We start from the raw sequence: 24533 nt of genomic DNA, 5'->3' as shown, positions 1-24533 counted from the left end.
ATTGTAGTTTACTTTAACACTTACACACCTTTTTTTTTTTTTTTTTTAAATACATCTTGCACTCAACAAATACTCCAGATATTAAAACTACAAAATTACTAAAAAGTTGCATTGTTATTGACATTGCTGCCTTAAGCCTTTTATTCTATTCCATCTATTCAGTCTGGTTGCCATTTTTGGAGTTTTATCACTACAGTAAATTTGAGGATGTAATACCATACCATCATCAAAATGCCCTCAGGGTTAGATGAAAGTGGCCCCTAAAACCAAATGTTATTTTTTAATCATTGACTTTGTGAGAGTTTAATGATATATGACAATTATACCATATAAAGTTTCTTCTAAGTTTCAAGTGCTTCATCTTTTTTCATGATTCAGGTATTTGCTGTGAGTCAGACCTAGCAACACTCTTGTTTGGAGGCAAACAGCGCAGAGGCCTGATTTCCATGTGGATGAGAGAGTGTGCCGGGGATTCCGGGTAATAATGAGGGAGTCACCGGTCTTCCCTCAGGAATTTACAACAAGTGAAAAACGGGAAGTCCAAGCTCTGACTCGCTGAGGCGCAAGTGAGAAAAGACGTGACCTCACCGAGGTCAAAAACATTGGAGTTCTTTCTCCCAGAAAAAAAAAGGGCAAGGCAGTTATATTCATATAGCACATTCAAGACTCAAACCATTCAGGGACCAGTTGCAGAATTTTTTAAATCTAATCTAAAACAAAACTTTTAACGTTAGTAAAGTTGCTGTCAGTCTTGTGATGTGCTGTTTAAAAAAAAGAGCTTTTCTGCTGGGCTAAAGCCCTGACCTACATTTACAAGTTAAATGAAATTTTATTAATGATTATAAGGTTCTGTTATCCTCATTTCATAACCAGTCTCTGGCAGCAAAGCATGTCAAGTTGAACCATTTTTATTTGCTGTCATGATGGCGATTGATCAAAAACAAGGCCTTTCACATCACGAGGCAGGACAGAGAACAAGCGCCTGTTTACACACACACACACACACACACACACACACACGCACGCACAGTCGATGGCATCGGCGGAGGAATCCCACGCTACGTCCCAGCACATTTCAGCCAAGACACTGAGACCACCGGGCAAAGGAAGTGGATGCCGATGTCATTCCTCCTCAGTAGTGCGTTAACTGGGCAGCAGGATGGCAAAACTAAAAGAAAAACATTTACTTCCTCTTTCGATGTGAGCAAAGCTACAAAAACTGCTTAAATTCTCACGAGAACACAGAATTATGATACAGATAGTACACAATAGTTTGACACTCACTCTCCTTCCCCCAGAAGAGATTGTGTCTCCAACTAAGAAATAAAATAGTCTCTGGGAGTCGCCACATGGTCTGCTGGCCCAATCTGCATCTTTGGGAAAAAAAACTTAAGCAAACCTGAAGTCAAAACGGGCTGTAGGGTGGAACACTTTCTTGAATAATTGGATCGCTAACAATACAGTATTTGTCGCATCATCGTATTGTGTTATTGAACAAAACAATTAAGTTATTGAACAAAGCAATCAGGTTTCAATTTTAACTCATTCACTGCCATTGACGGATATAGACGGCAAAAAGTCCATTCATTTTACCTGGAGGTGGCAGTGAACGAGTACAGCGCCAATGAGAAAACGCTTGATTTAAAAAAAAAAAAAAAAAAAAAAAAAATAAAAAAAAAACACTTTTGCCTCATGTTTGCCTCTGGAGTATTGTTCGACACACTAATGCTGATCAGTGATCCAAATACAATTGACAAAAGTCTCTTGGTGCTGGCCCATGAATCCAATGTAATGTGGCTGCAGACTGAGGCTCGGCGCAGACCTGTTCAAATGTCCTGTTGAATCCTTATTGAGGCATGATTTGTGCAGTAAAAAAAAAATCAGCTTTCATCCTACAAGGGGGGAAAAAAATGTGTACATTCTCGGGTTTGATTCCAAACCGCAGAAGCGGGCTTTCCGACGTATCCACAAAGTGTCCAGGTATCCAATGTCAGCCATGTTTGCTATGAGTTGGATTCTGGCACCAACAGCGAGAGTTTGTAACACCCGGGACATCAATTGTCACCTCGTGCTGTGCTGTTGATGTCCGGAATCTGGAGGCTGGACTTGGTTGTGAGGAATGTTTGTTTCAAGCACAATTTTCTTTATTTTTCCTTTTTTTTTTGGTTGTTTTATATGAAACAGTAGAAAAAAATGGGATCTTGGAGATGATCCTTGTCCTTGAAAACACCTTAGCAAGAGGGGGATTGTGAACCACATCGTGTTGCTGAAAATGTTGCGCAGGCTTAAGTGTCACTGGTCTTCACCACGTTTTTGTGACATCAAGGGAACCGCTGAGTTGGAAATGTGACACGGCAAACATCAACAAAATAGTCACCCTAAAATGACATCACCGGGAAGTTGGCAAGAGGTAATTGTTAACTGCTTTCTTTAAAGGAGTCCCAAAATTTCATTTGAGGTTCTTTATACAGTTGTGAATCAATACCTGTCACATTTTTTCCTCTGATCAGACGAGCCAAACTACACAAACACATTATCCTTTGTAACCAAATGTCGCTTTTAGCTGCCGACACAATAGATTATGTAAGCAAACCTATTAAACATCAACATTATTCAACCGCGATGATTCCAAATATGATCGTTTTTGTAAACACTCCACCTTTCCCTACCGGGTTGTCAAACTCATTAGTGTCGCGGGCTACATCGTAATTTCTCTGAGTGGGCTAACCGATTGATGGATAACTACTTTTGAAATCAGAATATAGTTATAGTAATAAATCGGCGTTATTAAAGTAAAGACAATTTGGGCTGGTGTTTAACACCTGTGTCTTGTAGCATCACATGTTAGTTTAATGCTTAACTGTTATTTTTTTTTTATATCTAGATTATGCTCCTAGCAAGAAATACACATGTATTTTTTTTATACAAAAATATTGCGGAGTGGCAGCAAAAATGATTTGGCGCACCCCTAAATTAAGATGTTTATGGGCACATATGCTTGGTTTGTTTTAGTTTTTTGTTTTTGCTTTAGTTTTATTAGAAATAAATAGGTTTGTATCTTGGGTTTTTTGCAGGTTTGCAAGCTACTGAGGTTAGAGTTTGCCAGACTCCCTTGGAAAATCTGAGCCTTGAATCACATTTTCACCTCTGCGTTCACCCTGGGAGTTTGTGACTGAGAATGTATGCGACAGAGGACCAATGTCGACGTCTTCTCGCGCGACGTCCTTTAGGTGGTCTGCAGGACACAAAGCAGGACGAGCAAAAAATTACAAAAATTACTCGACCAATGGGAACTCTTGAACTGATGGAACAGGTAAAAGTGGAGTGGGTGGGTATAAAATAAAAATAAATAATATTTAACCCAGCCAACACCCACAAAATGATTAGCATTGAATTAAGAATAACATCATTCACACCTTTATTCATAATTTGAGCAAATTTATTATTTTAGAACTGGTAGGCCTTCATATTAATCAGTACCCAAAACGTAGCTCTCAACTTTATAAAGGTTGGTACAATATATATTTTTTCAGGAATATGTCATCATGGCATACTTTATTTTTATATTCAAGAATTAAAGTTCATAAATATTCCAGTTTTTTTTGTTAATGTTTTTTCTTCCACCTTATATTTTTCTATTTTAGACTAGTTTATTATAGTGTAATGTTAGATAAGTAATGCCAATATAAATGTAAAAGATCTTATCCAAGTTGCTTATTATTGTTTATTACATGTTTTCTCCAGTTTCACAAAACGAGTACAAATGTATCACGGAGACAAAAGAATTCATATAATCATTGTAAGCTACCTGTTGTAATTGAAATAAAAAAGATAAAAGTGTTCATTATAGACTAACCTGTACGTATATTAACTCATTTACTGCCATTGACGGCTTAAGACGTCAAAGATCCATTTTTTTTTTTTTTTTTTACTCGGCTGGTAGTGAATGAGTTAAGCATTCTAAGTGAAATGCAAAACTTTTTTTTGGAACTGAAAATTACAAAGTCCTCTTTCCTTTTCCTCGTGCTTTCCATGAGTGAACACCACCACCGCTTTGCATTGTTAATGTGTTGGATCTTTCATTGTGAGCACAGCAACAGCACATTTGCATCGAAGTTCCCACTCAAGCGTGGCGGCCTGCAGGCCATAAATATTTGTTGGCGGAGCAACACCCGCCGCCTCTTACAAATACTCAACTATCAAGAGACAACTATCAAGGTGGTTTTTGATGTGTGTAATGGGTTAAATGTGTTTGTTTGTATGAATTGTCATCTTGTTGTTTTGTTTAATAATTAAAGATAGCGACCAAATTGCCAAGTTGTCAATACTGACTGCTTTTGTAAAGTAACGACTCTCTGCTTGAAACTATGGAAGCTGCTAAAATAAAATAAATAAATAAATAAAATCAACTTTTTTCTTGTCTTTTTTCCGTTGGATCCAGATGAAGAATTTATGGATCAGGAGGAAACTTGAGGATCTTTAGCTACTGGGATCCAACATGGCAATCGATGTTCACTCACCGATGTCACGTGTGACAAATGTATAAAAAGCCTTGACGTAGGCCTGCACGCGCCCAACTGACCTCTGCACTCTGCCTCTTCATCTTGTGGCCTGAGCAAGACGACGGGTCTTCCTCCCCCGAACCCTCACGTTCCATCTCTCGCCTGCGTTTTCCTGTGATGCCGCCTCTCATGTGAGCTAGTCCTGAAGATTAAAAAATGGGGAGGAAAAGAGGTTATAGGTGACGAAAAGGGGAACAACAAGTGATCTGAAGTTCTTATAGAGCAGAACCTCAGATCGTAACATGACCAAAAGTCCTGTAAAAATTTGCATAAAGTGAGCCGAGAGTTATTTTGCCACCACAGAAGTACAAGCGATGGTAAATTGAAACAATGTAGTGTCCACACAACAGTGTAGTGAAATTAATTTAAAATGTAACATAAAAATCGTCTGGAGACCTAAAAAGTTTAAGTCAGTTTGACTCTCAACAAATTCATTCTATTTCCATTGCTTCCTATGTGGAAGAATGAGTTCAAATTACCTTGAAATGCTTTGTTTGAGGGGAACAAACAGCAATTAAAATAGTTATAATATACAGCACTGACTGTAAAAACATCTAACATCATATCTACTTATTTGTGCTGTTTTTTTGTTCGTTGTCAAAAACGGTGGTACGCATACTCATTGGCCAGTGGCAATATGAGCAAAATGTATTTCGGCACATTTAAACTTACTGAAAATATTTTCAGTTTGGCCCAATACATTTGTCAGTGAGTCACTCGTGACTCCCTTCAGTATGAGCCAGCCTACCTGGGTGCTGAGGCACAGCAAACTCGTGATACAGTCGGCTATTGGTAGCCCCTGTGTTGTTTTCGGGCACTGCATGGTAACCTGCAAGACACACCGTCAAAGGTTACACATCCAACTTGAACGTCAAAACTTATGTCTTAAGTCTCTCCCGTCATTGTTCAATATTATTCTCAAATTTCCCCATTGTTGGACTAATAAAGTACATCGTTATCTTTATTTTATTTGGCAGTGAGCAGAACTAACCTCAATGATTGGGCAATTTAGTTGTCTTTAATCATAAAATGTCCCCACCTCGATCGACAAATAGGAAGTTAATCAATGCGGCGCTGATACGTATATGATTTATGCAGCAGAAGTTACAACATAGGGATTTTTAACATCATCCATCATTAAACCTGAAACTCAGCATGTTGTGTCCGACCTTGCTGCGGCACCATCGGCTGAAGTCGCTTCCCCGACTGTTCCTCGCTGTCAAAGTTGAGGAGAATACTCCCGCTGCCATTACTTGTGGCAACCGAGCCGCTCGACACTCCGGGCACTAGAACGACACCACGGTAGAAGATTGAAGCGGCTGGGCGGACAGAAAACAGCGTCACAATAACGTCTGTGCACTTACTGTGAGGGGCGTTATTGTTACTGCTGCTGTTGGTCCCCGGCTGTTGCTCTCCAGGTGAGTAAGCCATCATTCCTCCGTTCCCGTTGCCATTGGTGGATGGAACAGATGCCAGCAGGCCTAAAAGATGAACAAAAACATTTGGAATGGAAGTATCAGAGTGATCAGCTGAGTGCTGAGGCAAAAATGCAGATGGCTACAATCTATAACATATTGCAGTGCAGAATTTTTGGTTTGGATGACACTAATTAAAAATTGTGAGTTGAGCTTTTTATACATGGTCAAATGCAGAGACCTTTACCAGACTGGGCAGTTAATTGTGATTTTAACTTTTGAATTATTACGATTTCAAAAACAGAATGATTGAAGAACAATGTCCTGAATGGCGCAGCGAGTGTGCAAGTTCCCGACATTGTGAAAGTACCCTGAATGCAACCATGTTGCTTGCACAGCAAGCCCGTGACATTTATGTGACTCGGCTCTCCCTGAGTCTGTCTTAGGGTGTTTAATGATAGCCCAGTAGGACTTTAGTGTTAAACTAAACACATAACAAAAAGAATTACACACATTATACATTTGAATGCAATAAATAATGCGTTTTAAAAACAGCACCAGTGGTAATGCTAAAGTCAATGGAAGATTCCATTGCATTTCTAGCGGGAAATTAGCATGAACAACTGGGAGTGATATGCTTTGAAATAATGAATATTCACATTTACAAATCAGATATCTTTTCTTTTGAGTTAAGATTAGCAATATTATGGACAAAATTAAAAAAACAAAAATTGATGGAGTCCTTACGACATTTAATATAACCAATATTCTTGCTTTGTGTTGAAATGGTTATTATTATTATTATTATTATTATTATCATCATCATCATCAATAACAACATGTGTCCTCACCCAGTCCTCTGTATCGGCTCAGCTGCTGGTAGATTTGCTTCATCCTCTCGATGTTGAGCCGGCTTGCCTCGGCGTGGTGCACCATTGGTTTTGGGTAGTGCACGCCGATGACGCACTTGGCGGCCGCTTGCACTGACTCAGGCGCGTTCCATGGGTCGTATATGAATTTGGCAGGAAAAGCTCGTAAGACAGGTAGGTAACGTCTGCAAGGACAGGGAGACATAAGAAAAGCGGATTAGATACAATGCGAACACACACATGCGTGTATGTGGGAATGATATCGGGAAATCATACAAAGAGCGATTCATAATTTAAGAGTAGAGACCGATTGAGTCAAGACAAGTCAGAACCACTGTGAGGGGAGCCATCACAGTAAACAGGGAATTAAAAAGTTACTTCATTAAAAAGGATCTATGATAAGCTCGAGTCAAGGGTGAGCTGGAGCGCGTTTCAACAGTTTTGTTGATTTCTTACTCGCACCAACAGCCTGTGAAAGGAGATCTACCCACCTGATGAAGTCACCATTGGGGTCGGTGCGCCGGCCAAAGCCCACAGGACAGTAGCAGTGGAAAAACTGCTGGAAAAAGGAACTACAGGACAGCCACATCCAACTGCCCGCATTGACACTCCAGTCGGCGTCGAGAAGCAGCTCCTCAAAGACCTGCGGCACCACAAATGTGAGTGAGCAGGACTGACCTGCATGTGATATTGACAAGTTAGCTGAATTGAGCAATATAATAGAATTGAGTTATTCAAAAATTGTGCATACTTTTTCATTTTCCATTTAGCTTGGTTTATTGCACAGAAGTCCGTACATGCAGCAAGCTGGTTGGGACTAAATTAAGTGCACCCTCTGGCTATGCCAACGTTTAGATAATTTCAGCAGGCACAAAGTCTAGTTGAAATTCAGCCAACAAATCGTCAGGTTCATTGGGCACATGTCGAAGAAAACACCTTTTGGTCTGCCAAATTCCCAAACAGGCAAAAACGAGGCTTGCACTGGCATGAAAATCAAGCAATTTTACCGAAGAATATAGAGCCAAATTTCACATAGCTTACAGCCCTGTAAAAATCTGTTAAGGAGTCAACAGATCCAATTTTGAATAGCGGTGGCTAACATCCAATGTTTGCCTACCTTCATCCCTTCCTCCCAGCTGATCCACAAGTCGCCTCTCGTGAGGAAGCAAGCCACAGCATGGCGAGCGAGGTGATGGATCCAGCCTTCCTGCCTCAGCTGAGTCATGATGGCGTCTATCCAGGGGAAGCCTGTCTTGGCCTCTGCCCACTTGGCCAGCGCCTCAGGGTTTTTGTCCCAGGGGATGCGAACACAGATGGGGTTGCCTTCCATCTTGTCAAAGCGCGGATTGTTGGTGGCCGCGGTGTAGAAGAATTCTCGCCATAGTAACTGTCCATAAAGCGAGAGAGGAGGGGAACTGTTCTTTTTCACCTGAGAAGAAGAAAGTGTTGGAAGTAGAATTTAAGTAGAATATTCGTAACAGACAGAAGGATCAGATTAAGTCAACTCCCCCGCCAAAATAGTCAGCATTATAAAACCATTGTTAACTCTTCACTTTCACCATTTCAACAATTGGGGAAAACAATTCTGTTGCGTTTGATTTTTATACCGATTAACTACAGTAAGAAATTATTATGATTGGACTCATCTAGTTACTTGGCAACATGTTTGTTCAGTCACCATTGAGAGTGTGCAGTGAGAGGTGTGTGCAGCTCCCAATAGGTCAGTACTATCTATACCTGCAAACAGAAAGCGAGCATTGTTGGAATTAAGAGGATTAGCGTTGGCTTTTCTCTAAACCTTGCAAAAATTAGCATACCGTTCTATTTGGTTTCATGCTGGGGGGTTTTTCGGTTTTCAATTCTTGTAACTATTCCATCTTAGTGTTTTATTTCCATATGCATACATTTATTTACTATTTTTGAAGAAAACGGGAATTCTTTAATTCAAACACTTGATGTGATAGGGAAAAATTTAGCTCAGTTTTGGATTCAGCACCCAATTTGTTTTAAAAAAAGCTGTCAGACCTGAATCAACAAAATTTGTGTTCCCCAGTGTTATAGACATTAGAAGGGGCAATTATGATTCTGAAGCGATCCATTTATGAGTTGTTGCAAAAATTAAACACTTTTAAATCCCCTGATATCCCCATAATTGAATTCCACCTCCACCCATGCATATCTTACTTTCCCGAACCATCTAGATGTTTTTTTGCTCAGCGATCCTAAAACAATCTTGATCTCTGTGATGACCGCTTACCTTGCGGTACAAGTCCGTGAGCTTGAAGTAGAAAAGACGACAGGAGAGGCAGCCAAAGCGCAGGTATGGGCTGAGGCCTGTTGGACTGGCCAGCAGCGAGTTGGCGTTCATCCTCGGACGCTCAAAGTTTGCCACCCATGCCTGCAAGGTGCACAAGGAGAGCAGGGGAGGGGAGGTGCAGAGCATCCCACAGCAACCAACGGTAAGGCGATGTCCACATGTGCACGGGTATTTTCATTTTTTTTAAAAAAACTAGTTTCCCCCACTCTGAGATTTGAAAATCATCTCCATACGCAAAAACGCAAACAGGCAGTGTACACCCTGCATGAGTCACCGGTCAATCACAGTGCACGAGTACATTAAAATTTATGGACAATTTAGAGTTCCCAATTAACCAACAATGCATGTTTTTGGAATCTGGGATGAAACCGGGTAACAAGAAAAACTCTCGCCGTGTGAAGAACATGCAAACCTTTGAACCCACAACCTCAGAAATGTGAGGCAGATGTGATAGCCAAACATCTACTGTGCAGCTCATAAAGTAGACTAAAAATAAATTCAACCTGACCAGAGTTTTCCAAAATATTATTCAAATTTCAGTGTATAAAAATGTATGGAAAATGTTTTTTTTTTTTTTTTTTTAAATACCAGTGTTTGTGGACATGGCATAACGCGGCATTCCAGAAAAAAGGTAGAACATATTTTAAGACCATTGATTTGGAGAATGTCAGGACTTACTACTTGTCAAGTCATTATTAACGGGGCATAAGGACCGGGACAGTCGGCCAATAGTGAATATCTGCGTATAATTGACGCCCATTGAAATGCATTCGGAAAAAAAAAACACCAAGAAAAATTCACAATTTATTTTTGTAAATTTTTCTTGAAGACATCGGAGTCGGACCTGAGAACTTCCAAATTGGACACGTCCAACCTCCCATTTTTCTGGAATGCAGTGGTTAAGTCTTTGTGGGTACTCAGGTAAATCTCACCACAAATACAAACAAGAAAAGAAAGTCGACTAAGATACTCACTTTTCTTTCTAAATGGCGCTCTATTCTGGTCAGAGCCTCTGTCTCTCCTCCTGGCCACACTGCTGTTGGCAGGCCTTCGATGTCAAAGCCTGAAAACACAAATAACAATTGATTCAGTAATCTAACAACATAGTGTAACTTTTAAGGAGGAACACAATCCATTCCAGAACACTGGGTGGACCTCACATTTGGTTAGCTTTTGAATTTTTTTCCCTATTTGGGAATAATGGAAATCTTAAAAACAAAAAAAAAACAAAAAAAAAAACACCACCACCAACAACAAAAGGGTTACAGGGTCAAATTAGTGCCAGTTTATTCACAAAAAGTCGCCTGAACGACATCTTGCATGTCGAGAAACGTCTATTGCGCAATACACTGACCTTTGCAATCTCAGGTACCGATTTAGCAAACAAACTAAGTGACACAATTCCCAATTTCTGCTCTCAAGAGGAACAATCCCAGATAACATTGCATCAGAATGAGACGTCTTCCAAATGTGGATTAAAAAAAAAAAAATCAGTTACATATTGGACATCTTATTCAATAGCATGAAATTGAGCGTCCAACGATTACTTGGAACTATACAAAGAAATAAACTATCTCAAAAGATGATACAGGTACAAGCACATGAGTCCACAGTTGAAACTCCATCCAGGTGGAAGCAGCAGATGGCTTCCAAGTGTCAGTGTGGTCTGACAGGCTAAGAGCATGACTATGTTCAAAGCTAATTTAGGAGACATACAGCCTGACCTCTGCTCGCGAAGCATTAGCAACCGAAAATACACTGTGCTGACATCTTACATGAAGAGTGAAAGACTGGCCCTTGTGGAGGCAGCAGAAGGCTGCAGGTAAAGTCGTTGCTCTCAATTGAGCCAAACCATCTGTGAATGGAAAGCAGACATCTGGATGGAAGCTCAGAGGAAGATGAGCTGACACACAATTAATCCAATGGTCAGATTTAGACCAGCGGGGTTTTAAAATACAAAAAAGGTGGTGTGACAGGTGGACTTTTTATTCGACAGCCCAAAAGAACAGCCTTCCATTTTCTACTTGCTTATCCTTTTCGGAGCCCATCCTTCCTGACAATTGTATCATTTCTTTATCACTTGCATGAGATTCAACTATGGTAAAATGTTACTTAAAAAAATTAGATACACACCCAATATTATTATTTTTTTATAACGGTGAACATTAGAACCCTCCCATTTCAATAATAAGAAACATACATTGAAAATTAAAAAAAAAAGAAAAAAGAAGCACCTCCTGTCATTTATTGTGTTTGACTGAAGGTCTACAGTATTTCATCCAAATGTCCAACATCATATGTTATCGTGCGTGGTGGTTTTTAAGAATACAGTAATGGCTCACGATATTATGACTCAATATTTGCAAAAAATATGCAATTGCAGATTTTTTTTAAAAATATTATTACAGCTACAAGAGCAATGAATAATGAAAATATTGTACAAACAGTATAAAAAAAATACAATGACAACTGTAATAACACTTTTTGAAAAGAATCTATAAATCACTAATTTTGCTGCCCTTGACATTCCCTTTGTCACAAGAACAGGTTTTTTTCCTAAATTGTTGAATGTTTTTTTGGGCAAAGTTTAAAATAATGTTATAAAAAAAATAATTGCCCAGCCCTAAACTGTATGCATAACTAAAAGAAGTTGTCTACTCTGTGTTCCTCACCATCTCATCATTTAGAACTGTGCATTTTTATTATCAATAAGAAAAGAAAACGACACAACGGAAACAAGCGTCCACAGTGATTGTCGTGATATTTCTCACCAAGCTCCTCCAGGGACGGGACCCCATACTTGTCTCCGTGGTCCTCTAAGATGGGGGTGATGCAGCTTGCCATCAGGCTATCTGACAGTGTCTCCACTGGCATCTCAGGGGGATCCAGGCGACTGATCAGTGTTTGGAAACGCTTGTAGGTCAGAGGGGGTTGGCCACTGTTGAGCTCTATAACCCTGGTGGGGTCGGGAAAAGATCGAGATCATCACTCAGTCTAGTTCTACACGCCCAGACAAAATGCTGACTGCAGTGAGTAAAAAGTAGAGATTGGCGCATGAGATGAGATACTCCAGCATCACCACAAACATTGTCGCTATTGTGTTATGTTAAGATTTCCAATGACAGCAGTTAAATTGGTTTTACATATCGCTGATGCCAAAACCTCGTACGCCCAAAATAGTCACTTTTCAGAAGACCCCAAAAATGACAAGTTTGTTCAATCATTCGCATTGGATTGTCAAAGACAGAAAGCCATTTTCAACCCTTTCGATTGGCCAAAAATGTGTGAAAATAACACCCATGCATGTGGATTAACCAATAGCATACATTATTGAAAAAATATGAAATTCACCAAAATATGACTTTGCACTACATTTTGTCCTTTGTTTTCAGTTAAAGTTGAATGTTTTGATTTCAAAGCAATTAGATGTGTTGGGAATATTTGGAAAAAGGCAAATGTGTGACAATGCAATGTTTATTGAATGAAGCTCTCTTTTTAGGGCTCTTTTTTCAGAAACTGTGGTTTTATACATAATTTGGCGATTTATATGCCTAATTTGAGGATTTCAAATGAAATTGTGAAATATCAGTGCGCCCCACGTGCAACACATTTAAATGAGATGAGAGGAGCTACTTTGATTGGCAGTTGTGTTCACGCCCACAACGGCACACACCACACTCCAACCACTCTCAGTCTAACGAGCTTCTGCGCAGATTTACTCAACTCGCTGCGCCAAACTTGCATTGGACACTCAAATAGAGCCCTTAAGCCCCCACAGAATACTACTTTGAATGAGGGTTTACAACGTACTTGTCCAGGTCATACAAAGTGTGTGAGATCTTGACAATGACTTCCACTCCCGCCTCCGTAGCCAGTTTCTTGATGGCAGCGTCTCTCTCCTTTCCAAAAGGCTCAGAGTCGTACTCGAAGGTCAACCTCGAGATCTTCCACTCCTGATGCAGACACAACAAACGCATGCATACTTACTTACAGGTGTTTGAATTAAATCACAAAGACACCATTAAAGGGACATTCATAGAAGAAGCTGACCTTAAAGAGCCGCGGGAACACATTTGCTGGTTGGCCTCTTATGACGAAAAGTCGGGAGTTGAGCTTTCGAAGGTTGGCATCCAGATCCTCCAAACACTGGAGTAGAAACCTGACGGGCAAGGAGAAAACAGGTTGAACTGAGACCAAGCTTACAATCAAGCACTTGTCTCCTGCAACAGGAAAAAAAATACTTGAACAGTTAATATGTGGCCTGAGTGGAGTCCCGCTGTTGGATGCTTGCTTTATTTAGTTGGCATTGATTCCACACAACCTAGGTAACCAAGGACTATCATAAACAAATGTGTGTTTCATTTGTGGAATAATTATGAGAAATCTGAATATGTGCGACTGAATTACATCTTTTAAAAGAATGTTTAAACTTGAAGTACTGAATAAATGCATGAACCAAGAATAAAGCAAAGTGTAGAAATGGCTTGACTGCGTGGAGTATTTTGCGGTACAAGTTTGAATTTATTTAGTTTAATTTTCTTTTCATGACATAATTTCCCGCTGTAAAATGACCAATTTTTAAAAAAAAGGGAAGTCTTGGTAACCTGCAGCTTCACGCTACATCATTTCGGTTGGCTATGTTATCCTGTACAGTTCTGTAATTACCATTTTTGAATCAGGATAACTGAATAAAAATCTCAACTAGAGGAGAACGATTGTACAAAATACTATAATTATGATTTTTTTTTTTTATTATTATTAAAAATTGTGATTGCAATCCAACATGTGATTATTTTTGTCAAGGTCTTTAAGATAGTCAAATGAAATTATTACATTATCATTACAATTTAATTAATTTCAAAAATACAATTAATTACATTAAAACATTCAAATTAAAGGGCATCATGCATGAAACCAGTAACTTTAGTCATTGTGTTCCATGTGAAGTGCATACGTTTATGGCGTGAATCTCAAGCAAAATTCAGCAGTTTACGCTTTTTTGCATGCGTTTGTACTCTCAGTAGAAAAGTGAAACAATTACTTAAGGACAAAGTATTGTCAAGCAATCAAATGCTGGAATTGTAGTTCACATCTTTGTTCTAAAAGTTAAGGGACCCAAAAAAGAAGTAATTTTAGTCATAATTCTTTTTTAAATAATAGGACGATTAATCAGTGATTAAAATTCATTTTCTGCCAAATATTTAATTACTAATTGGCTGCAAATAATTACATATCTGTCAGGCCTAAGTCTTGATTTGCGGCTCGAATCAGTGGCGCCAGTGATTGGATTGACAAATTAAGACATTGCAGCCAATGACATTGTATAAAATGCAATTACAGCAAATAAGATCTGTATAAACTCTAGCATGAATGAGAATAGTTCAGAACCAAAAGATGTGATTTGATTTTCGGTTGATTGACAGACAGTATATGGCCAGTTGCAGGAAATGTAACGCTTGTCTTCTTATAATAAAAATAAAAAAAAAATTTAAAAAAAAGAAATCGTGTCAATAATTAAAATCTTCCAATGTTGTCCTTTGCTCACAGTGGCTCTTCTTCATCTTTGATAAATTCTTTGGCACATCTCACTGCGTCACCACGCCATTTACATTAGTGACGTTACTATCACTATCCTCCTCCACACGCAACACCTCGTGTTTTACCACGTCACTCCAAACAATGACTTTAAATTGTTGGACAAAATGACTTGACCACTGTTGATTATAATTTCTGACAGCTTGTTGACTTTTTATCAGTGCACAGTCACAAATGCATGTTTGACCTAGAAACCAGAACAACTCGCCACCAGTCTAGACTGTCTGATCTGCATGAGGATCAAGCAGGGGCTGGCAGGCCACTCTGTCCATGTCCGTCAACCTGTCCCTTAGGAGAGACGCTGTCAGACAAAGCTAATCTTTCTCATTAACAACTTATAATAGGACAGAGAGGTTGCACACTTCAAAAGGGGGCTTGTTCATGTTCTACTGCAAAGAAGATACCTTCTGAAGACCTGTTCATGGTCGGTGGCTCTAGACTCTAAGGTTTCCCAATTCAGAAAATTTTTTATGAATAAGGCCGGAACGGTACAGAGATTGCGGACTGACCAGCAAAAAAGGGTCAGGTGCCAGAATCTTTTTGGGGCCAGAAGTACCGACTCTTCTGTGGCATATACCCCATTGCGGATCATTTTTTAAATGTAACCCCGGCGATAAACGAGGGATCACCGCTTAATCTGTTCAGGGTGATCTGAAGCCCATCACAGCTGACTTTAAGTGTTTGGCACACTATACACTAGACTTGTTTGCAGTCAGTCACACAGCACATAAAAGCAAGACAACCATTTCCTACTCCCATTCAAATCTGTCTCTGAGCAAAAATGAAGCACTGGCCAAACGGGTCGAATTGATGCTTTTGTATTAGAGCTCCCAAAAGGAACAATAAGGCCAAACCATGCATCCATGACAAACGCATTAAACCACCCGGTTAGCATGCCCTGACATCTCACAACAATATCGCCTTCTCGAAACACTTAACATTAAGGATGCCACGATAACACGTTTTTGTACCCCAGTCCAAGTCACTTGATTTTGAGTATCTTCCATTACGTAATCTGATACCTCAGCATTGCATTAAGGAGAAAAAAAAGAGGGCACATTCAAAAGGTCTCAAAAGTATCTCAATATAATACCTTTTTATGTGTTTTATAGCATTTCAGTGGTGAAGCACAAAACTCTTTTGCAATTGCGTACATCACAACCTCTTGCCTCTGTGTTGTACCTATCGAACCATTTCCTGCGAATGTTAGTGTTTCATTGTGTGTGTGTTTTAAGTGCATCATCAAACCTCAGACTTTATATAACTGTTCTGTCCCACATCTGTTGTCACAAACACATTTAGTTTCCATCAAACCACAACACATTCGCTTCCCTTAGCCTAGTAACCTCATTCCTGGTGCATGGGTGCACACTCGCACTCCAGTCTGTTCCTCTTTGTATTACAATAATATTAAGTGGATGAAAATGTTAAGTAAAGTTTTGAGTTTGCTTATAAACGGCATATGGAGGTCTGATGACAAGCTATCGCGTATATAGTATATGACAGTTGGAGCTGGTTGGCTGAATTGAATGAAATTTGATGTAACTCTCCAAAATATCATATATTACTATATGTCCAGAAGTAGTTGCTATATGCCATCTAATCGTCTTTGGCTACATAAATGGCATGTTCAAATTACTCACAAAAAGGTCATTCACTCAAGATGAATGACTCCCGTGTCAAATCACCTCCTTCTCATGTAATATTTCCAGTCTTGAAGAGTTCCAACATCCCAAGCCAGAGGAACACTGGCAACAGGGCAAACTACACAAAGGTTCAAGTTAAAATCGTATAACTATACATTGAGGGGGCGGCCATTTTGCCACTTGCTGTCGACTGAAATGACATCACAGTGCCTAGGGGCTCAGCAATTGGGAGTAGAGGGCAAAAAGACAGCTGAGACTGATTAAAAAGGGATGGATTTTGTTGCTTAATTCGTATCCCATGAACACAATATTAATCAGAATATCGTGTGTAGACTAGCGGGAGTGCATTGAGCATAAGACTGGGAAGATTTTTTTTGGACTGGACTTCACCTTTAAGCATTAAACTTCATATATGATAATTCAGCCTCTGATGATCATAGGAATCATACCTGTCTACTGAAACAATCGGCTGCAACTTGTTCTGCAACTTCCTTGAAAATGCAATTTCGCAATAGTGTGTGATTTAAGAACAAAACACCTTTGACTCTTCACAATTATGAAATTTGAGAAATATTTTGAGGTGTTTGAAGCCCTCCAAATCAAATTTTCATAATCAACAGAAATTCAGATCACATCATTTTCCCTGCGTTACAATCAACGATAACGGTTCAATTAATTGATTTGAATGAAAACTTGTACCGCTTACCATACACAACAGTTTTCACTAAGACCTGCAGGAACTGATGTTTTCAATACTACACTACACTAGAACTTCTAAAAAAAATTGGGGCTCCACCAATACGTCAAAAAGTACAAGTGTCACTTTAATTCACAAATAATTTGAATGCAAATGAGATATGAGAAAATGTACCGACTCAATATGATCAAGTGCCGTTTAATCTACGCTGTTGCATATTTTGCCAGACGACAGCGTGACGGCTGTGTGTTGAGCAAGCGCACTTCCCTCGACCATCATGCTTGCCTGCAGCCTTTCCCAGCGAGCACGACTGCCAGCATGGAGAGTGCCACGCCACAAGTAGGTCACGATCACATAACCACTCGCGAGTTGAACGTCGCTGCCTGGCACACTAACCTACATCTGCTTCCTCATTTGTTCTACAGTGAGGAAAAAAACTATTGATGAGGCATATCGGTTAACACAATAAAACTTTGCAGACTCAAAGAAGAAAAAGTTTTTGATGACGAAAGGGTCACGTGTGTGTGTGTGTGGACGGGTGCTCAAACTGCAGATCCATTGCATACACATCAAGGGTGCGCAAAAATAATGAACTCACTCAACTATTTTACATATTAAGATTCAATAAATCTGTGTCAAAGTTCAGAATTGATTTTTACGATTTTTCAAAAGGCAAATGTGATGCTACCACTTTCCCCCAGCAGATGGCAGAGCAGAGTAAAATTGTTGGATTGAGTCAACAGTCTTATTCAGCCTGCATTCAATCACAAAACAAATACTTATATATGTTATAATATAATAAAACTATTTATTGTTTGAGAAAATAGCAATAACTAAATCGCAGTATCATCCATAATCGTGATAGAAAGCAAATTGCCAAGCAAGTATTGTGATTTGAATCAAATCGAGAGGTAAGTTTAATCGGCCCACCCAAATACATAGAAAGAGGCCAAAGAGGCTGAGGTCGTATTTGAAAAAAAGTCGGAATGGCACCGTTCGCACTGCAGGAAAAAAATCTGACATTTGTGACATTTTGGACAAAAAATAAAATAAAATGAAAAAAAATCTGAATTGAGCTGCTGTGTGAACCCATAGAAAATTTCAGACAAATAAAAATGATGACGGCGTATAAAAAAATTCTGTATCCTGTAAAAACCATTGTTTGGTTATTTATTTATTTATTCGTGCTTCATTTCATACTGTGCTATATGTTTTGTTTGTGTTTTTTACAGTATTTTAGTATATTTATTCCATTATGATCCACTCGCCTTGATATAGTCTATATACATGTATTTCTTTATTAAAAAAAAAAAAGAAGCCGTTTGACTTTGGAAGTTTCACTGTGTCTGTGTGCTATCAGGCTTACAGGCTGGAATGTCGAACTTGAATCCAGATTTGGTGAGGACTGTTATTTCAAACAGACTGAAGATACCATTCTTTTTATTTGAACTACCCCCCACATTAAGAAAAAAGGCTTACCTCCACCTGTTGACGCCGACATTGGATGAACCCGCAAACCAAGGGTCTAAAAAGTAGACACAGCGCACCGTGCCCGCTCCTTGGACTGCCTCCCTGAGCGCTGGGTTGTCATGAAGACGGAGACCCTTCCGGAACCAGTGGATGGAATTAGGGGCCATGTTTGTCTGAGGAAGGGATGAGACAAAGATGAGTAAATTGTGCTTTGCTCACTGCAACACGTCAAGTATCGTCTGTGCCAACAACATCGTGTGCTGAGAATAGAAACAGCTGATGAGGAATGATGTCACCGTGCTACAGGAGAGAAAATAAATGTTATTAGCTATAATCGTGAAAACTCATTTCAGTTCAGGGGCCACAATCACCTAAATTTGATCTCACGAGAGCCGGACCAGTAGATTTCTGGAGGGCAAAGAATTATGAGTATATTTTTAAAATAGTCACATTCATTGATAATTATGACTTCACACATGGATTGGAGGTGGTCTTTGTTTTGTCTCTATCGCCTACATGAAAGCATGTGGTTCTACAATGCTTAAGTTAAAAGCATGTGTTTGAAAATAAAGGTTATGCATGTAAAAGTGAACTGAAACTTGTTTGACAGACAGAATAGAAAAAGGGCTTCAAACAAACTTTTACCACAAAATTGGTAGCATACAACTTCCCTGACTGTTTTGGAAAACCACTGACACTAGGTGATTCCCATCAGATCCATGGAACAGGCTCATTGATTATCACAATCTGTTCACGGCCCATACAAGCAAGATGTAAATCAACGGGATGAACATCCGATTCAAAGTACCGAAGTTGAAAACTGAACCTGAAAAAGGGGGGCACATGTTCAAGTTCTTCTCATCACTATTTCAAAATGGAAAACTGTGGTCAACAGTAGATCGTTTAACAGTGCCTGTAAAAGACTTTTCATGTTCTGTATAAACCGCGATCAATACACGTTGCCCAATGTGACAAAATGCTTCACGAGACCTCATCTACCCATGTCTACCCGACGCGTTTGAGGCATTTTCAAAAGATTGGTGCTTGACTTGACGGGCCCTTGCATATATCTATCACGTCTAAAGAGTCTTTGTACAACAATGCTTTTTGTGCCTTTCTGTTTTGTCAAATTTACTGCAGTCACATTGGATGCATAACCGATATACAGTATATCCACATGCAAAAGAGACCCAGATCAGAATTAAAAAAAACAAACAAAGTTGAATTGTACTGATTGCAGTCATCCATGCATGAGATGGGGGCAATTGTAGACAGCCTCACACCCGAGACCGTGCACCCGAGTGTGAACATCCTCACAATAGTGATGGGATTTGGGCTGGTTTAAAACTATATTAACGTAATATAATATATATTATTAAAACTTAAGGAAGTCAACGCATTTATGAAAATATAGAATAAAAAATAGATAAACTCCTTTTTAAGCAATGTGTTTTCGGTACGATATGGCTGAAAAATATTTCACAATATAAGAATTTCATCAGTCAAAGCTGAGAATTATTATTCTTATCATTTATTTTATTTTTGCAATTAACACTTTATGCCTACTTGTAGTGTAGTGTAATGTGCACTTTGACCTACACCGGTGCAATGCAAATGCTTATTTGCATTTAATGCTACTCCAAAGCAATATTGTTGCTATGCTTACTTTATTTAGCCTTCATTCAATGGTCATTAATGTAAGTGGACTGAACTAAATCGCTCTTGCAGTGCATGGATTAGTGTTGAGATTTTTTTCCGTCGAACATTTTACCAAAGACATTTTTCTATTGATATTGATCCTATGACTTTTGCGATACATATTGATATTGAATTTTCACACACACTGTAGACTAGACTTGTGCCGGCATGGAAATTAAGTTATTACGCCTGTCTGAGAACTCTTGCATGGTCGAAGTTACAAGGATGCCTGCTTGCTCAACAATAAATGCATGCCCTCAACAACAACATGGGATCAGCTAGAAATACAAAACTAAATAGATTGATGGATAGGTGGGTCGATGGATAGATAGAGATGATTGATTCATCTCATAAGGCAAATTAATTCCTCTGACATATTGTTGATTTTCTCAGCCTTCACATCTCACACAGTCGACAGATTTTTAATGGAAACGCTTGTCATGAATGTTGTCATTTGTCAACCATCCAATGGTATGAAACCTGTGACAACCACAGTCTGTTAGGGTGGGAAGAGACTGGCTACTGACGCCAATAACCTGATGGCTCAAGCTGAATATAACCTGATTCACATGTATGCTGACGTGCGGCTGTTTGATAACTGAAGCATGTAGAAGAATACAATTTGTTCAACCTCTAATTTGTTCGGATTTATTAACTACACTGGTCAACATTTTTTTTTACATTCAAAAAACAAAATAAAATCTGACATGCAGTTAAACTTTTCTAGATTTTTTTTTGCCCTTTTGACAAATCTGCCAACATTTTTTGTAGCACACCAGGTTTTCACAATAACAATAACAATAAAACAATAATATAATATGCAATCGAGTACTATATTTAGTGATATTTATAAATTAAGGGTTAGGTTCAGCAACAGGTGAAATTTGTTTTCTGAAACATCATATGAATAAAATATGCGAGTATTGCACGAGCTTTTTATGAGACAAATTTTAAAATAAAAACTAAAATGTCTCAGAAACCAATGTGACGGGGAAAAAGTAAAGACATTTTAAAAATCTGTGCCAGAAATGTTTCTGAACACAAAAATTAATCTGAGTAAAATTTGCAGTTGACCAGCGACATTTTTCATCATCATTAAACCTTAACTATCAGTTCCTCCATGTTTCAAGTATCATTTTGACATGACAAGTCACTACCGTTAATAGCAAACGGTAAAAACAGCAACAATACAACTAGACCGTTATCGTTGATTTTCACTTTTTCGCCAATTCGGCAAACCAACAAGGCAGTCGTCGGGAGTACAGAAGTTCAGAACCAAGTTTTTATTGAAGACACCCTTCTAGTATGTACACCCAGCGCAATAAAAACAAAATTGAACACGATAATGTACAGTATATGCACACACATCTCTGTTGACTCTTGAGACGCAAATAAAATGCAGTGAGCCTCTGATGGAAACTAGGTCAGGCGTCTGTTGCGCATTGGAACCGAGAGCAAACTTCATTCACAAATTCCATCTTAAACAGCGGCCATGCAGCCAATATGAGCAATATGAGGTCCTATACTTAAAATAAATAAATAAATAACAAATAAATTACACCCATAAAGGAGAGTGTGACACTAAAGTTGACGTGCCTGTCCCGTCACCAATACAAGAAACCGGGTCAGAGAAGCGTGCCTTATGTAACTAGTGGCGCTGTTTATAAAAGTAAAAGGTACTACTGCCTTGAAACATCATACTTTCACCCCCAAAATAACTCCCTTACCTTGCGGTAGCGCCCCGGAGATGATATTCAAGTCAAGCCCAAAGAAAGGAGCATTCTTCCCTCCTTTGCGTGAAAGTGCAGGCCGCCACTCGGGTGCGTACAGGCACACTGCAGAAGCGCTGTCCTCTCTAGCTCGAGTGTCCAAAACTACTTGCGGATTGCTTGGTTTCATAACAGTTTGCCTAAATGCGCATGCGCTAAAGCCATATGGCCTCCTTTCGCGCGGCGTTCAATGTTCTTGTGACCTCTTTGACGCGCTGGCAGATCACGAGCCGTAAAATAAATAATAAAGCTCCGCGGTGGGCAAATATCCGACAAGATGGCACAATTGTAGCAATAATATTATTTTCAAAACAATGAGCTTGGACAGTAACGAAAACGTCATATATTTTAGAAGTTCATGATTAAAATTTGGAATGTTCCCATATAATTAAAATACGAGGGAATAAAGTATGTAGACACAATTTACATACTATAAAAGTGATGAGTTGTCATTAAAAGGTCTCAATTCATTATTGTAAATGGCGTCCATACTGTGAAAGTCTAATATTCGACCGCATTTGAACGCAGCAGAAGGCTTTCCCCAACGTGAAGGCAGCGACGCTCCAAATTCTGTTCTTTCTATTGGTCGGCGTGCCGGCTTTCGTCACCCACTGGGTCACGTTTGGGCGGTATGGGAATCCGGAAGTCATCATGAAGCGATATTAATGGGTGACACTCTTAATTTGTATATATAAATGAGCGCTTGGGCCTTTATCATGTCGCTTTAAATTGAATTCGCTAAAATTAGTTACAATTCGAATTGATTGAAAATGAGGATATTTCCAAACCTAAACATACAATTAAAAGGAGAAGCCACTGTAAAATTTTAAAGTAAAATAAAATTAGTCATTACTGGAAGTATTGCTGGAATTAATTAAACGTGCTCAACCTTATCTCTGGTTGTTTTCTTGTCACCTACTATGTAATTAGTTGCATTGTATGTTCAACATGACATCTGCTGGGTTAAATTTGTGGGTGGACAGTAATTGTCTTTAATCACTTTAAGTAGCAATTGTGGTATTTCTTGTGTAACTACTGAGCAGAAAAATGTGTGATGCTCTCTGATCTGAAGTCTTACCAAATTTGCTGACATAATATTAGGAACTCAAATGTTATTTGAGATGTATTTTCTGGGCGTTTTTCTCAATTTCCAAATTGGACACTTTTTGGGCCATCTCTCTTTGAAGGTTTGGCAAATTCTTTCTTAAAATAAAATAAAATTAAATTAACAAATTAAAACAGGTTTAACAAGTTACCAAGAATTTGTTGTGGTCATTGTGTCGTAGTTTCTTTGTGAGGTGGTTCACTTTCATCAACAAATAGAATTAGCTTTTTGTCATGATTGCTGTGATTGAAAACAATTAGGAGACTTTGTTGTCCTTCTATAAACAAAAATAGTGCAAGAGATAGTATTTCTGCGGTGGCCTTATGTATGTCTTGCGTCACCCCCACTCGGCTCCTTGGAAGCTGACGTCTCGTCTCAAGGCCTTGTGATGGTTTGACGTAAAATCAGATTTGTTTTTCATGCCAGTCTGGGACAGTAGAGAACCAAACCGAGTCAAACAAAGCATGCTGTCCCGCCTCCTATTCCCTCTTTATTAATTCAGTATCTTGAAGAGTTGTTTCAATACTCTCATATCTGTTTTCATCTCAAAGTGAAACTTCAGTGCTCTGCTGTGTGAACTGTGAAAGAAGGTTTTATCCGTTATCAGGAAAGAAATCATATTTGCAACAAAAGCAGCTTCTTGATTTCTTCTGAGCAAAAAAAAAAAAAAAAAGGACATAATACACTTATTTACGCCAATGAATGTTAACTTTAGATTTCCTAGTAGATATGTTTAAATGAATGCACTTGTTGGGTTAACTTCTTTGAACTGTATTTCATTTTCAGAACTACAGATGACATTATGTAGCAGTAATTGTGATTTAATGTTACAATGGCCTAGAAAATCTCAATGAATGGGCCAAAAAGAAAAAATACACCTCACCAACAATTTTTAACGTGCAGACAATAAAAATGTATCCAGTAAAAAACTAAAAAAAACCTTGACAGCCACCTGCAGACCCACGTCTCCGTCTGTTACAGATTGTCAGCACGGGGATACTATAAGACTGTTGGAGCAGGTGAGTTGGCGCCTGCAAAAAACATGCTCCATGCCACGTTCTAACACCTCCCTTTTTAGAAACACACAAACAGACACATGCTCCGCTTCATTTGTCACAATGATCGCCCTGCTCTGCCACCACAAAAGACGTTTACACAAAGATTTGCATTTCAAGACACTCAAAAGCGGTGCCTAATTAACGAGTTTGCATCGCTTATCGTGTGCAAGCCAACCACGGCAGCGGCGTAGTATGCGTGTATACGTACGGTACATAATATATGTACTATGACTATAGGTAATAAACTATCGTGTAGAGCTCTCATGTCAGCCTGAGCGGCAGCTTATTGGTTGGTGAATACAAAGGTCAGCCAGATTAATTGTGTATAATTC

At 39.0% G+C, this 24533-nt stretch overlaps 1 protein-coding gene across 1 annotated transcript; it reads right to left on the bottom strand.

Annotated features, from left to right (window-relative positions):
• Positions 1 to 1658: 1658 nt before the first annotated feature.
• On the bottom strand, positions 1659 to 22156 carry LOC148339910 (cryptochrome-1-like). The gene is made up of 15 exons (XM_088289330.1): positions 21997 to 22156; positions 18581 to 18744; positions 13214 to 13322; positions 12974 to 13116; positions 11935 to 12119; positions 10138 to 10226; positions 9104 to 9244; positions 7964 to 8275; positions 7338 to 7489; positions 6829 to 7031; positions 5927 to 6043; positions 5732 to 5848; positions 5311 to 5391; positions 4583 to 4704; positions 1659 to 3235 (listed from the first exon to the last, which is right to left on the bottom strand). Exons 2-15 carry the CDS (start codon positions 18736 to 18738, stop codon positions 3227 to 3229), a joined length of 1938 nt encoding a protein of 645 aa, XP_088145456.1. The 5' UTR covers positions 18739 to 18744; positions 21997 to 22156; the 3' UTR covers positions 1659 to 3226.
• Positions 22157 to 24533: the final 2377 nt, after the last annotated feature.

Source organism: Idiotropiscis lumnitzeri, chromosome 3 (genome assembly GCF_059441095.1).
Source record: "Idiotropiscis lumnitzeri isolate Australia: NSW breed Sydney's pygmy pipehorse chromosome 3, RoL_Ilum_1.0, whole genome shotgun sequence".
In the NCBI taxonomy this organism is placed as follows: Eukaryota; Metazoa; Chordata; class Actinopteri; order Syngnathiformes; family Syngnathidae; genus Idiotropiscis; species Idiotropiscis lumnitzeri.
This window is presented reverse-complemented; position numbering and strand designations above follow the sequence as displayed.

Excerpts from the sequence above, each read along its gene's own strand:
- LOC148339910 (XM_088289330.1), bottom strand. The coding sequence starts at position 18,738 with ATGGCCCCTAATTCCATCCACTGGTTCCGGAAGGGTCTCCGTCTTCAT. Across the intron at positions 12,120-12,973 it reads ACTTTGTATGACCTGGACAA|GGTTATAGAGCTCAACAGTG; the intron begins GTACGTTGTAAA and ends CGACCCCACCAG. Across the intron at positions 9,245-10,137 it reads AGCGCCATTTAGAAAGAAAA|GCATGGGTGGCAAACTTTGA; the intron begins GTGAGTATCTTA and ends TGCACCTTGCAG.